General features: G+C 41.6%; 1 protein-coding gene across 9 annotated transcripts in view; it reads right to left on the bottom strand.

The window, feature by feature from the left end:
• The window catches only part of tbc1d22a (TBC1 domain family, member 22a), a 534,956-nt gene that overhangs the window by 264,812 nt on the left and 254,227 nt on the right, over nucleotides 1–15,917 (bottom strand). For all 9 annotated transcript variants that reach the window (XR_010977650.1, XR_010977651.1, XM_068059138.1 and 6 more), the window contains one exon: nucleotides 7,364–7,470. Coding sequence is in view for 7 of the 9 variants with exons in the window: in XM_068059138.1 (XP_067915239.1) it covers nucleotides 7,364–7,470 (107 nt within the window). In the remaining 2 variants the exon portion in view is untranslated. The remainder of the gene's footprint in view (nucleotides 1–7,363; nucleotides 7,471–15,917) is intronic.

Here is a 15,917-nt window from a genome sequence, read left to right as displayed (position 1 = left end):
CCGTTCTCATCACTGTCATTCTCTTCCTGTCCTTGCCCGAACCACACGTCCCTCACCGGCCACCAAGACCAAAACACACTCAGATTCTATTTCATCCCAATTTTTATAAATTGGGAATTGAACATTGACTGACACGTCAAATTCAATACTTTTCTAAGTTTTAAATAGCATTTAAAGCAGAAAAGCTACCGTGAAATGTTGTTTCGTACTCCATTTCAAATGCATTTATTCAAGAGAACAAAATATTGAGAGAATTTATTACATATTAAACTATTGGTTGCATTTATATTGCACACTAAAGAACATTCTGAACATTGTATTTGCAGGCCTGAGACTGTGATTTGAACACAAGGATAAAAATTTTAAAATTGTGATGCTGCTGGACCCAGAGCAAGCGCAGGGTACGGGTGACTGGAACTTAGTGCAAAATAGGATACAGGCAGAAAATCTCTGCATGAGCTTGAGTTTAGAGAGAGTGATCAGTGGGAAGCCAGCCAGGAGTGCATTAGAATAATTGAGTTGAGAGGTAACAAAGGTATAAATGAGGGATTCATTCACAGATGGGTTGAAGCAGCGCCAGAGCTGGACAATATTACATAGGTGGAAGTAGGTGGCCTTGGCGACGGAGAGGATATGGGGTCGGAAGCTTAGCTCGGGGTTAAATAGTATGCCAAGGTTGTGAACAGTCTGGTTCAACATCAGGCAATGGCCAGGAAGAAGGATTGAGTTGGTGGCTAGGGAATAGAGTTTGGGGCAGGGACCGACAATGGCTTAATTCATGCAAGAGGAACACACTCCTCACCATGTAGTGTGATTTTCTATGGAATCCAAAATTGAGGATCGAGCAAAATAATTTTACAAAGATATTTAATTATTCTGATAACTGTGCATGTGCATGATATACTTTAACCATAATTGGGTCTGAATTGTGCCTTAAGGAAATTCTGCTGCATAACTAAAGGAATAAAACAAAGCATATTCTCCATGTCAAAATAATATTTTTGTTCCAGAAAGTAACTCACTAGCAAGATTAACCAAGATTGTGCAAAGTTTTGGGAAGGAACCAGCAGCAAGAAAACAGCTCAGTTGCCCAATACATTGGCCGCATAATGTAAACTGTGTTGCACTGACATGTCATATGTTCAATGGCATCAATGAATGTAATTGAGCTTGCTGTCATTTAGAGCCTCAGACAAATACTCAATCACTGTCAGCCATAACAGTGAAGGAATGTCCAACAACCAATGTGCAAAAAAGGAAAAGCTTTGAAAGAAAAGTTATCAACAAGGCTGATTACGTGCTGGGAAGGTGTTCGATTACAAATAACATGTTATTCTAGCCATGTTGGAACAGCTTCGCTTTATGCATCCTACCTTTCAAGGAACACTGATGCATTGCAGGGAGCTCAGAGCATACAGCCCAGGATTATCCTAAATTATGAAGACAGTCTCACAACATTAAACTTGTTTCCACCAGAGAAAAGAATCAAATGAGTCATGATCCAGAAATACCATGCTGAGAGGAACAGATAATATAGATTCTAGAAAGCTGTTTAATTTGGGCTGTCAGCACAGTATTAGGAGACATAAGTACAAAATTCATGAGCCTGAAGCAAGTTTTGCGATTGCATTGCCCTCACCAAACCACAGATTTATGATGTGCAGCAAAATTGCTGAAGTAATTCATGTTGCATCACTTAAAACCTTTTGAAAAATGGGAAGGATAGGGGGAGATTGAAATAATTAAGTGAAAGAATGAACTTGCATTTATATTGTGCCTTGCATAATCTTCAGATGTTCCAAAGCATTTCACAGCCAATAAGGTGCATTTGAATTCTAGACATTGTTATGTATGAAATATAGCTGCCTACTTCTGCACAGCAAAGCTCCACAAACATCACTGAGTTGCATGACCAGATGATGTTTTTTAGTGGCGGTGATTGAGGGATAAATGTTAGCCAGGACACTGGGGATAACTCCCTGCTAATGCTATGGAACTTTGTGTGCAACTGAAAGGGCAGTTTAACATCTCATCTGAAAGAGGGTACCTCTGGCAGTGCAGCACTGACATGTAGGCTACATGAAATTCTTGCTTCACATTCATTAATTTTGTTCTTGTGTCTCCTAAACTGAACTGTTGGGCTATACCTTAAGGGTAATTACCGATGGGCAATAAATGCCGGCCTTGCCAACATGCCTACATTTCATGATGGAGGAAATTTAAAAAAAATTATAAGCTCTGGAGTGGGACTTGAACTCACAATCTTCTCTCAGATGTGGGTGCAGCAACTGACACCTTGAACGTGACAGTGCTGGAATTACCCAGAAGGCAACTGGTTCAGATTTACAATGCAAGATTACATAGGTAAATCTAAATTAGGTTTAATTTGTCTTCAAAATCACTATCAGCATGTTTTGCTAAATTTGCCTGTGGCTTACTTATGGATTAATTTTTTCCTCCAATGGAGGTCTCAATTTTGAAAATAGAACTTAATCTCACAATGATGATGCCAGCAATATTGGGTTTAATATCAAACTTATACAATGCTTTGTTTGCATCCTTTTAAGCACTGCTGCACAGTGAGGTAGATATTGCAGTACGGCAGTTCTTTTCATAAAAGGTCATTACTTGCTTGTCTTACTTTAGGCAATGCTTATTCTTTGGTTTAGATATCATTTATCTTCAGAGAATTCAGTGTCCATTAGTGCCAGCAACACTTTTAAACCATTAACAAACTGACATGAAAGGTCACAGATCGGAAACGTTAACTCTGTTTCTCTCTCCACAGATGCTGCCAGACCTGTTGAGTATTTCCAGCATTTTGTTTTTATTTCAGAATTCCAGCATCCGCAGTATTTTATTTTTATTGCCATCAGAAACACATTTAGCAAGAATCAAAATATGTTTGCTGTTTTGATCTATTTTCTTCCATACTATAGTGATGGAAGCAAACTTACTGACTGAAATTAATTTTACAATAGCTATACTCTAAAGGCACTGAATCACACAGATCAATTTTCCCAATGTTAAGAATTTTGAAAAAAATACTTTCATCTGTCTTAAAATACAATCAATCCTATTGGGTCACATGATGTGTCATGCTCCAGACAGACACTCTTGCCCAGTGACAAGTTTACTTTGCAAGGCAAGCCTGTGCTGTATCCAATTCAAGACGTAACCTTATCCACAAAACAATCTTGGATAGAAGCTCCACAGGTTGGACAATGAACCCTTTCACCAATGGGGGTACTCACGAGACACAATACACATCATCACTCTTGATCTTGCTGTCTAATAGAACTACAAACAATATATTTCCATTTACAACAATGAAACTTAGTAACAGATTAGATTAAGCATCAGCAAAAGCAAACAGTAAATTCCGCTATAGTATACCACTTAACCTGGCGCCTCTGAATCAAAATAGTCAAATGGAACCTAGCTATATCCGAGAAGCAATACTCTAATGGACTAATGCTTTGTCTTTTACTGCAATGATAAGCACTCCTTTTATTCTGTGACATCCCTGTCATTTAATCTCTCCTGAACTCCACCCTATCACATAACTTCCCTTTTGTTGTTCGTGCCCCCCCACCTCTTTCACTTACTCAAAGCCCATTTCAGTTCTAATCTTTGCCAGTTCTCTGATGCTGCCAGACCTGCTGAGTATTTCCAGCACTTTGTTTTCATTTAAGCAATACTTTTAGTTTGGGCAAGTATTTGTGATTTAGAGATAAACATTGGTAAAACTGAGGCCATTATCTTTGGCAGATGCCACAAACTCCGTACCCTCCAGCTGACCATTGTCTCAGGCTGAACCAGACGTTTCATAACCTCGCAACCCCGAGCGGAGTTTCTGAACCCATAACCTCTTCAACATAAAAGCCACTTCTTTCTAACTCTGTAATATCGCCCACCTCCACCTTGTCTCAGTCCACCCTGTTTGTGAACCCATAATCTATGTACCTGTCATCTCCAAACTCAACTATTCCATCCAACATTCTCCTGCCCACACCTATTCCCATTAAATCCTGCTCACCCATCAACCGTGTCCTACATTGGCACCCAGTTCCATAATACTTCAAATTTACAATTTTTAGTTCAGTTTAAACCCCTTTGTGTTGTCACACCTATTTCTAACCTCCTGCAACGCACCCAGACTCACTTGGGCCCCCGTCAAACTCAGTTGGTAACTAAAAAGGTATTGCACTTGAATTCTCTGTGAACACCCTGAGCTATGAAACATTTTTATTTCAGTGCAAGTATCCTGTATTCACTTCCCTTATCAGAGGCTATTCTCTCAATGACATGATTCCTCTTTACTAACTAAATCACGAGCACAGTAAATGCATTTTGCACAAATTATCGTCCTAAAACTCTAAACCATTTCATTGCAGTGCAACTCCATGAATAAACAACGAAACACTCTTCTTTCACATTGGCATATTCCCTGCTTAGTTTTAGAATATAGAGTTCATACATGTAATTCACTCTATGAAATGGTGAAAAAAAAATTAATCCCACCAGTTCATTTCAGATTGCCAACATGCACAATAATTAGACAAGAAATTATTTACTGTTTGACTGCAGAGAAAAACCTAGAATGTAACAAGAACACTTTCTCACTTCAAGTAAAAACTAGCACTACACTGTTGATATTCATGATCTGGTACATAAATAAAAAATGCACACAATACTTCCAATCTATCAGATGAATTCTGAGGTCACACCTGGTTGGAAGTAAAAAGGAAATTTGGGGTTACCAGAGGACTTTCATACTGCTTTTCAATCTCCCTTTTAGTCTTGAGGGCTATTGTAAGGTGGAATTGTAGGTCAACAACAATGAGGCTATGGAAAATAAAAGCCTGCTATTTGACACCAACGGGACCCGGGGTCGGGTCGCACCTCCGGGTCCAGCACTCTGGCTCGGGTCGGGTCAGACACGCTCCATCACAGGTAAGTGGCTCCACTGTTAATGTAATTTTTTGACTAGGAAGGTGTTTTTTTTTTTACAGTTATTGTAAGCTTGTGCAGATCAGCAACAAAGGGAAAAATGGAAGGTAAATTAACTGCTGGTCGGGTCCGGCGGGGGAAAAATGGAAGGACTCGGGCTCGGGTCGGATTTTTTTTTTTTTGCAGACCTGAGCAGGCCTTTAATGGAAAGGCACAAACTTGAGGGATTAAAATGGATAGGAAACAGAGAAAATTAGATTAACTAATTTGTAGGGCATTCTTTCATCTCAAGTCTTAGCCCTCAATATACCACAGGGAACTAGAGTGAAATCTCTGCCTCAAATCTGATCTACCGAACATGAGATCTTCTTTGGCTGTAGAAGTCAAAAAATACAGCATTATTTCCCAGATGGTCTGCTCCCCACTAGGCGATAACCTTAAATCCTGGGCCAAGGATGACCGGAAAGCGGTATACACATGCAACTACAAAGCAGCTCCTTCTGCACATGGTATCAATAGTAAACTCTCAGACGTTTTAGTTGAAATTATATCATGCACATTAGTGCGTGTCTAAAAGAATGTCTCTCTCATTTGCGGACTCCTTTGTCACAGTCTTAGACTCTTCCTACTAACCCAGAAGCTTTGTCCTACATGGACGATTTCCCACATTTACAGAAGAGAGAACACAGGGAAATTTGTAATATTACTTTAGTTACCTCCACCTTAGTAAGGGGAACACTATGGCCAGAATTTTATCACCCTCAACCCCCCCCCACCACAAAGAGCAGGAAGGTGGCCGGGTTAGGGTGCAAAATGGAGCAGGAGGCTCGGGGGGGACCTTCCCAACCTGCTCCTGCCTCCACCACCACTTAAGGGCCTCCACCTGCCACCACAGGGATTGTACCCTGGCCGGTTGGGCAGTCCAGGCCCAAGGGAAGCCGACTGACAAAAGCAGGCGACTCTCTAACCGCCTGGCAGGGGGGGCCCCTCATCATCAGGTATCCTGTGCCCGGAGAGCTGCCCCCGCTGCCCCAACTACCCCCAGCACCCAACACATCTCCTTCTCCCCAATCGACCACCCTTGCCTCGCCGTGGCCCAACCAATAACCCCCAGCGAGGCACCAAAAGCTTACTTTGGTTCCGGGGCTCCCCGATATCTTCTTTCCGGAGGTTGGGCTGCAGTCCCAGCAGTGACCACCCCTCCCGGTGGCGCTGCTGGGACAGAGAGCTGCCTGCCCGCTGATAGGCTGGTAGTTCCGTTAGGCGGGATTTGCTGCCTCAATGAAGTGGAAGTCCCGCCTAAGACCAATTAACGGCTTGGGGACCGCAAATTGTGGATCGGATCCCCAGGCCAGGTGGAGGTGGGTTCGCTACCGACCTTTCAATCGGTGGATGGTTCCCGTCCGCCAAGGGAAAAATTCCAACCTATGTAACAAAACTGACCAAACTTCTTTAAAAAAGACGGTACTTTTGTAGGTATAGAATGGATGTGGAATGTGGATAAACCACAGACAAATGGCTAAATAGCCTACTCCTGTTCTTATGTACTTCCTATAAATCAGATAAATGCAGGATTAAGTTGCTGTAACAGTAGAGTTCTCAGAAACAAATATGTTTCTGAGCGGCACAGTGGCGCAGTGGTTAGCACCGCAGCCTCACAGCTCCAGGGACCCGGGTTCGATTCCGGGTACTGCCTGTGTGGAGTTTGCAAGTTCTCCCTGTGTCTGCATGGGTTTTCTCCGGGTGCTCCGGTTTCCTCCCACAAGCCAAAAGACTTGCAGGTTGATAGGTAAATTGGCCATTATAAATTGTCACTAGTATAGGTAGGTGGTAGAGAAATATAGGGACAGGTGGGGATGTTTGGTAGGAATATGGGATTAGTGTAGGATTAGTATAAATGGGTGGTTGATGTTCGGCACAGACTCGGTGGGCCAAAGGGCCTGTTTCAGTGCTGTATCTCTAATCTAATCTAAAACTACCTCAAAAGTGATTTGCTTGACATCCTGAATAGCTACTTTCAACTTCCACCTATTGAAAATTAATCTGAATTCAAAACACAAATCCATGTAGAGTAGGCTAAAGGTTAAAACATTGCCATAACTTACAGGACTCAAATTTACCAATACCTGCAGTGCAGCACTTCTGGAAAAGTGTGCAATTCAAATAATTCCAGAGGAGAAGACAGAAATCACTGCTCTGTTTCAGTATTTTACTAAAAGTGATGACATGAATCGCCATACAGAAAACCAAACATATTAATCATGCTTGTTATAGTGGGTCAAATGAATTTAAGGAGATAGGACCTCCCAACTTCTGCATACAGGTTCATTTCCTGCCAACTACAAAACATTTTCGACAATGAAATTCATCAGCTATCCCCACCAGTACAGAACAGGAGGAATCAATTTACCTGAATGCCATCAAGTAATTTGCTCATACACCAGAAACTATCAGCTTCAATGTTTTGCAGCACTTCATCAGGCAGACTGGAAACATCAAAATTTTCCACCTCTCCTTCTGCAAATGGGTAAAAAAAAAGTAATTAAGAATGTACCCCAAATTACACGAGTATTGCATGCATCCTACCTTTTACAATGAACTCAAAAATTCAAGCACCCAAAGTACAGTTGTATTCTCTATTAAAATGATTCAACAGTTGAATAGTCCAAAATTACTTAATTCAAGAGATACAGTTTTAATGGTGAAAAACTAGAGAAAGCTGCACAATATGTATTGCAGTTTATCTGCAGATGGTTTCAACAGCCCAATGGCCTCTTAATCAAAAGGATCTCAGATGTCTTTAGAGCAACCCAGCAAGAGTCGTGAACTTCAATTCCTCAGCTGCACAGAGAAATGCTTGAATGTTAGTGATCAAAATACCAAGTTGAAGTGTCTCCTAAATCTGTCCCAAATCTTACACTGATAAACTACTGTACTTGCATCCGTGCTAACTGATCATCCGAGGACATGCTGCATGTAAAAAAACAACTTGCCTTGCTGCTCAGGACTTCTACTTTCTTTTCTTTAGTAATTAGCTATTTATTTTTAAAAATCCACATGAATAAACTCAACTTCAAATTCATGTAGATGTAATGTAGAACAGTATGCCCTCTTGCACTGAATTCCCCAAGTGAAAATAGATTTTCTGTATCTGTATTTTCAAATTTCAACAGTTTCAGTACCTCAATTAGATCATCCATCAACCTTCTAAACCTCAAGGGAATATACAACAGTGACTAAACTTCACAAAGTTGTGAAAGGTACTATATAAAATGCAAGTCTGTCTGTCTTTCTTTCACAATCTGTCATCATAAATAACCCTTTTAAACCCTGGCATCATTGTGCTCAATCTGTGCTGTACCCCACTCCAAGGTCAATATATATTTCCTGACATTTGGTGCCCAAAACTGAACCCAGTGTTCCAGATGGAGTCGCACCAAGGCTCTGTACAACTGGATCACTACTACTTTCTCTTCTTTGTATTCCAACTCCCTTGAGATGAAGGCCAACATTCCATTAGCCTTTTTGTACCTGTACACTGGCTTTTTGTGAGTGATTTGTGGACATGGACCCCATGTACCTTTGCTCTTCCACAGTTCCTAGTCACTCACTACTTTAAAAAAAATTGGTCTTGCCTTTCTCAGATCCAATGTTGATGATCTCGCACTTCCCCTCATTAAACGCCATCTGCCATGGTTTTACAAACACCGTCTATCTACACCCGTTTGTAACTTTCTGCTCCCAGGTGCACAACTTATTAAGCCTCCTTGCAATACCCGTTTACTCTATTCGTCATGTAATTAATTAAAATAAGCCGATGGACCAATATAGATTCTTAATAACACCACCAGTCACATCCTACCAATGTTTTCTTTATCCTTAGTCTGTCTCCAACCTTCCCCCACCGATTGCTATCCATGCTAATAATAAAAGCAAAACACTGCAGTCTTTGGAAATTTGAAATAAAAACCAAGTGCTGGAAATAATCAGCAGATCAGGCAGCATCTATGGAGAGAGAAGCAGAGTTAACGCTTCAGGTCTGTAACCTTTCATCAGATGACCTCTCTCCACAGATGCTGTCTGATCTGCTGAGTGTTTTCAGTACTTTGTTTTTATTTATAATTGCAACCATCACAAGGGTACGCCCAATTCTATGCTCTTTCATTTTTGCTAACCTATTTGCCTTCTGAAGTCCCTACAAATAAATGGACACTCCCCTGTCCACCACCCGAGTGACCTCCTCAAAAAAATCAACTAGATTTGCCAGGAATGACCTAACCTTCACAAATCTATGATGAGTCTCGAATCAGATTACACAAGTGCTCAGTTAGTCTGTCTTTGATACGATTCCAATAACTTCCCCACAACTGATCAGTTTTGTCACCTGGTTTCTCCTTCCCTTCTGAATTCATGTAGTGACGTTAGCATCTTTCCAACCCAAAGCCACAATTCCAGAATTTAGAGTGAAGCTTTGTACTTCACATTTTCAAGTACTGTTTGGTTTAAAATGATTAGTTTAACAATAGATAAAAGTCCATCCAAATGGCCTAAAAGATCTGGGTGAATACCTGGTTATAATCAAATTAAAATATGATAAATATAATAAAAGGTAAATCAAATGCTGCATTGAAACTAGAAATTCCTTAGCTGCTGGGATCATAGGAATGTGATTATCTATACGCAAAACTATTTTACACGTTATTCCTTTTCAAAAGGGAATGAGAGATCAACTCTCAAAAGCTCACCATGAAACAAGCGCTTGCTGAAAAATCAGTGCAGAAAAGTATGTGGATATGTGAACACCACTACAAATTGAACAACATATTCATAAGTAAAAGTGATTTTTTAAAAGCTTACTGAAGTACTTACCATCTGGATCACAGCACTATTTTAGCCATCTATCAATCTCATGACAGTAGTTATAGTGGTAATGTACTGTAGGTTTCTTCAAATTATTAGCCTACATATTTGCAAGTACAACAGCCCAAGGTGCTTCACAGGACCATTAAGAAAATTTGACACTGAGCCACATAAGGCGGTATCAGGACGGATGACCAAAAGCTTGGTCAGAGAGACAGGTTTTAAGGAGTGCCTTCAAGGAGGAGGCAGAAAAAATGTAGCGACACAGAGATTTAGGGATAGAATTCCAGAGGTTAGGTCCTAGACAGCTGACGGCACAACCACCAATTGAAGGGGCAAGGCCATGAAGGGATTTAAAAACATGGATGAGAATTTTTTTTTTTTTTTTAAACTGAAGCACTGCTCAAACTGGAGCCAATGCAGGTCAGCAAGCACAGGGGTGATGGGTTAACGGGACTTGGTGCGAGTTAAGATACAGGCAGTAGAGTTTGGATGAGTTTAAGTTTATGCAGGGCGGAAGACAGGATGATCAGGAGTCTGTTGGAATAGTCATGTCTACACATAACAGTGGCTGGCAAGAGGGTTTCAGCAGAAAATGGGCAGAGTCAGACAATGTTACACAACTGGAAGTAAGTGCTGTTCGTGATGGCAGAAATGTGTGGCTGGAAACTCATCTCAGGGTCAAACAGGACACCAAGGATGCAAGCAGTCTTATTCAGCCTGGGACAGCTGCCAGGGAGAGAGATGGAATCAGTAGCTAGAGAAAAAAGTTTGTGGCAGAGACTGAAGACAATGGCTTTGGTCTTCCCAATACTTAGTTGAAGGAAATTTCTGCTTATCCAGTACTTGATGTTGGACAAGCAGTTTGATAATTTATAGACAATGCAGGTGAGATGCAAGTCACCCGGTCTGGATGGGATGCATCCGAGAATATTCAGGGATGCAAGGGTAGAAAGTGCAGAACTGCTGGACACAATCTTCCAAACCGCACGAGATATGGGGTGATGCCAAAGGACTTAATGAATGCAAATATCACACCCATGTTCAAAATGAGAGAGGATAAACCTGGCAATTATAATCAGTTTAATGCCAGTAGTTGGGAAGCTTTTAAAAACAATAATACAGGAAAAGATTAGCAGCCACTTGGACAAACAATGACTAATAAAGGAGAACCAGCATGGATTTGTTGAGGGAAAATCATGTTTCATTAACTTGGCTGAGCTTTTTTGATGAGGGCAGCAGTTGATGTTGCAAGTATAGACTTTAAAAAGGCATTTAGTAAAGTACCAAACATTATGCTCATTAGCAAAATTGAACCCCACAGTATAAAAGGGGCAGTAGCAACATGGATACAAAATTGGCACCAGGATAGAAAACGCAGGGTATTGTAACAATGGCTATTTTTCAGACTGGAGAGAGGTATACGGTGGAGGTCCACATGGATACTGATTCAATAGGAGCCTTCAAAAGGGAATTGGATAAATACTTGGAGAAAAAAAAAATCGCAGGGATATGGAGAAAGAGTGGGGGAGTGGGACTAACTTTTTTTCTTCGCAAGACCCAATGCTGGCATAACGGGTCAAATGACTGCCTTCTGTGCTACACTATTCTGATTCTATGGCACTTTCATTTCATACCAGCACCAAGGAAATCAGACAAATTGTGTCTAATATCAAAGCAACACAATCACACGATTATACCCCGCTCTACTACACAATATCTTCATTTTGTCATATGCCAAAGAAAATAATTATTCAATGCCAATGCAAAACTGTTGCAATGACCATGCAACATTCTGACACAAGACACTCTGCATAGTCATTAGCTGATGTTTACATCTTTGAGACACCCCTCACTTGTATTGAACTGTCAGAGTAAAACAGTTTTTTTCCCATGCAGCTCTCACCGGATACTAACTTGTGTCTGTGCCGGCTCTCTGCAAGAGCAACTTAGCTAGTTGCACTCCCCAACCCTTTCCCCATAGCCATGCAAATTCTCTCTCTTCAGGTGCTTATCCAATTCCCTTTTGAAAGCCATGACTGATTCTGCCTCCACCACACTCAGACAGTGCATTCCAGATCCTAACCATTTGCTGCATAAAAAAGCTTTTCCTCATATCGCAGTTTGGTTACAGACACCACATGAAGTGGGGATGCTGAAAGGCGGGATTATTCGTTAGATCACATCCGCTTTCACAAACCTGAATTTCAGTTTGCATGGCTTTCTTCATTTGTGCATTGCTGATTGAGTGTTTAATACTGTTTCTCTCCATCAGAACCACTCTGAACCATATCTCCTCCAAAAGCCAGTAGGATGGGAATATTTAAGCTTTAGATTCCTCCAATACTGACACCAACATCGTTCAGTTGCAAGTTAGTTGCAATTCAAAAGGATCAGCTAAACGTGAACGATTTTATTTCTACCAAGACAATTAAATTTGAGCCTTAGGATAAATTAGAGACAAGTTCATTCGAAGATAGAGGAAAGTTGAAGAACATAGTATTTGTTAAAAATATCTGTGCACTTTACAGAAGGGAAAAAAGGTATGTCCCTATAGATTTTGTTGTTTCTTTAAAAAAACAATTTGAGCTGCAGTGGCCTGCAGGACTTGCTGAGTGAGGCCGCTCTATGACTGGACAGAGCAAGAACTTCCCTTTACATCTTTTAATGGCTCCATTGGAAATAATGCCAACAAATTTGCAACAGCTAAACCTAACCGTACTTTCACCTCTGCAACTTGGAAAATGGCAACCTATTAAGATCCACAGGATCTCGGGAAACCAAACCATCAGTGGTTACCATGCATCATCAACAAATGCCAAGCTTTCAATCATCTCACAGCTCTCAGAACACGATCTAATGACTCCTTTTCTTCCAATGAAGATACTATCCATCAGAGCAGCACAAAACATTGTATGATTGACATGAATAATAATGACTGTAGTATAAAATCAGCATTGGAGATTTATAAAAAGCAAGGGGTAGAAAATGCTGTTGGGGATAGCTTTTTTAGGCCTTGTAATAACAGTTATGCTGTTGGTTGAAGTATTAATCAAGAAATAAAAGGAGCTTGTAGCAATGGCAATACAATAATTGTGGACAATTTAATCTTCAGATAGACTGGACAAATCAAATTGGCAAAAGTAGCTTGGAGGACAAGTTCACGGAACACATTCAGGAAAGTTTCCGAGAACAGTACGTCATGGAACCAACAATTTTAGATCTTGTCTTGTGTAATGAGACAGGGTTAATTAGTAATGTCGTAATAAAGGATCTTCTGGCGAACAATGACTACATGATAATTACACATTGAGATCGAGACTGATGTACATCAGTCCGAAACTTAAGGATTAAACTGAAAAAAAATATCAATTACATAGGTATGGGTATGAGTTGGCCAAGGTACGTTGGGAAATTAGATTAAAAGATATGGCGGTAGATAAGCAATGGCCAACATTTAAAGAAATATTTCATAGTTCACCACAAATATACATTCCATTGTGAAATACAAACTCCACAGGAAACGCGATCCATCCGTGGATAAAAGAAGTTAGGATAGTATTAGATTAAAAGAGATAGCTTATAGTATACACAAGAGGTTGTTACAAAAGATAAGGCCTCATGGATTGGGGGCAATATAGATAAAGGATTGGTTAAAGGACAGGAATAGGAATAAAATAAGTCATTTTCAGATTGGCAGGCTGCTAATCGTGCGGTGCCACATGATACCGTTCTGAGAGCTCGGCTATTTCCAATCTATATCAATGACTTAGATGAAGGGATTAAGTGTAATGTATCCAAGTTTGCTAACAATACATAGCTCGTTGGCAAAACTGTAAGGAGAATGCAAACAGGCTGCAAAGGGATAGGGTTAGGTTAAGTGAGTGGGCAAAAAAGTAGCAAATGGGATATAATGTGGGTAATTCACTTCGCTTGGACGAACAAACATTTTTGAAATGTTGAGAAACTATTACATTTTGTTCAGAGGAATTCAGGTGCCCTTATACATGAAACACAAAGTTAACATGCAGATACAGCAAGCAATTAAGAAGGCAAATAGTATGTTGCCCTTAATTGCAATGGGGTTGGAGTACAGAGTGAAGAACTCTTGCTGCAATTGTACAGGGCTTTGAGGAGACTATACCTGGAGTACTGTGTATAGTTCTGGCCTCCATACTTAAGAAAGGGTATACTTACCTTAGATGGGGTGCAATATAGGTTCACTTAATTGATTCCTGGGGTGAGAAATTGAGTAAAATAGACCTCTACTCTCGAGTTTAAAAACATAAGAAGTAATCTCATTGAAACATAAGAGTTGGAGAGGGGCTTGACAGGTTAGATGCTGAGAAGCTGTTTCCCCTGGCTTAAGAACCTAGAGCTAAGTGGTGGGGGGGGGGGGGGGGCGGGGTGTGTGGTGGAAGAGAAACGCGCAGTCATGTCAGGGTAAGGGGTCAGCCATTTAGAACAGAGATGAGGAGAAATTTCTTCACTCAGAGGGCTGTAAATCTTTGGAATTCTCTATCCCAGATGGCTATGGATGCTCAGTTATTGAATATAATCAAAGCTGAGATCGACAGATTTTTGGACTCTGAGGGAATCAATGGATTGGGCAGGAAAATGGAGTTGAGGTCAAAGATCAGCCATGATCACATTGAATGGAGGAAGAGACTCGGGGGGGTGGGGGGGGGGGGGGCGGCCTATATGGCCTACTCCTATATCTTGCATTAAGGGGGAGGGGGAGAGAAGCAATGGCAAGAGATCCAACCTTGCATTCTCTCTGCACTCGAAAATTCCTTGGAAATAAAAACTTGAGCAATCCAATGATCTATAAAATTGAGAAGGATTTTTAAAAGTTGAGGTTTACTGATGCCTGAAAAATGGTTTTGTACCTTTGCACTCAAAGCAAACTGACTTAATATCCTATCGATGAACTATAACAAAATATTGAGAGCAAAAAAAACTACTGCCTTGAAGAAATTTAAAAAAAATTTAGGTGCCTCATTCACACATAATGGGCTGGATTTTACCTTAGGTGGACGAGAATCCGCTTCCGCCTAGCCTGGGGATCTGTCCCGCATTTTATGGGTCCCCGGGCTTTAATTGTCCCGAGGCGGGACTTCCACCCGCTTGACGGAGGTGGTCCCGTCTCAGTGAGCTGCCGACCAATCAGCAGGCCAGCAGCTCTTAGTCCCAGCAGCACCACCGGGAGCGGTGGCCACTGCTGGGACTGCAGCCCAGCCGACACCAGGGAGCCTGGAGGGAAGATAAGTTGGGATAGCCTCACCAGGGGGATCGGTCCTTCCCTGGTCAGGCTGGAGTGGTCATTTGGGGGGATGGGAGCATCTTGGGTCCTGGGGGTGGGTTGGGAGGTGGGGGCAGCCCTCAATTGGGCACCCTGCGCCCGACTGCCATGGCTTCCCCCCCCCCCCACCCCCCGGGGCACAGAAAGGCCGGCAACTATCGTTAAGCGGCCTTTGACGTCCCCAGCGCACCCGTCTGCCATGGGTAAAATACCCATGGAGGCGCGCGCAGGCCCTTAAGTGGCCACTTAAGGGCCTTGATTGGAATCGGGCGGGCAGGCCATTTCCCACCCCCCGCCCGACACCATAAACTTGGCCGGAAGCGGAAGCGGGGCAGGCAAGCCTCCCGAAGCCAACCGCTCAATTTTACGCCACCCCCACGCCACCATCCGACCCACTGGGGTAGCGTAAAATTTAGCCCAATGAATCTGAACAAAGAGATTTGAACCTATATTTAAAAAATGATTTTGAGACAAAGTTTTAGATAAGAAAAACAAACCCACATCCTGTGTGGACCATGCATCATCAGAAAAAAGATTCAGTGAGTAGACTTTATTACTGAGTACAAGAATGCTGACAGTGCAAGCACAATCTGAGTGATTAAGGGTCTGACAGCAAGACAAAGGTTTCACAACATGATCCAACTCAAGTCCAAATGATCTTTTTGCAATGTTGATTTTACTTTCTCCACTCCATTTAACAGTTAGGTTGCTGCTGTTAATGACTGACATTCTCTGCCTTGATTTGTACTGTGTGCCGAATGGGCCTGTGGAAGGGTCACTGTGTCACTGACAAACACTCCTT

This window comes from Heterodontus francisci, chromosome 27 (assembly GCF_036365525.1).
Source record: "Heterodontus francisci isolate sHetFra1 chromosome 27, sHetFra1.hap1, whole genome shotgun sequence".
NCBI lineage: Eukaryota > Metazoa > Chordata > Chondrichthyes > Heterodontiformes > Heterodontidae > Heterodontus > Heterodontus francisci.
The sequence above is the reverse complement of the archived record's forward strand: the minus strand, read 5'-3'. Positions and strand labels throughout refer to the sequence as shown.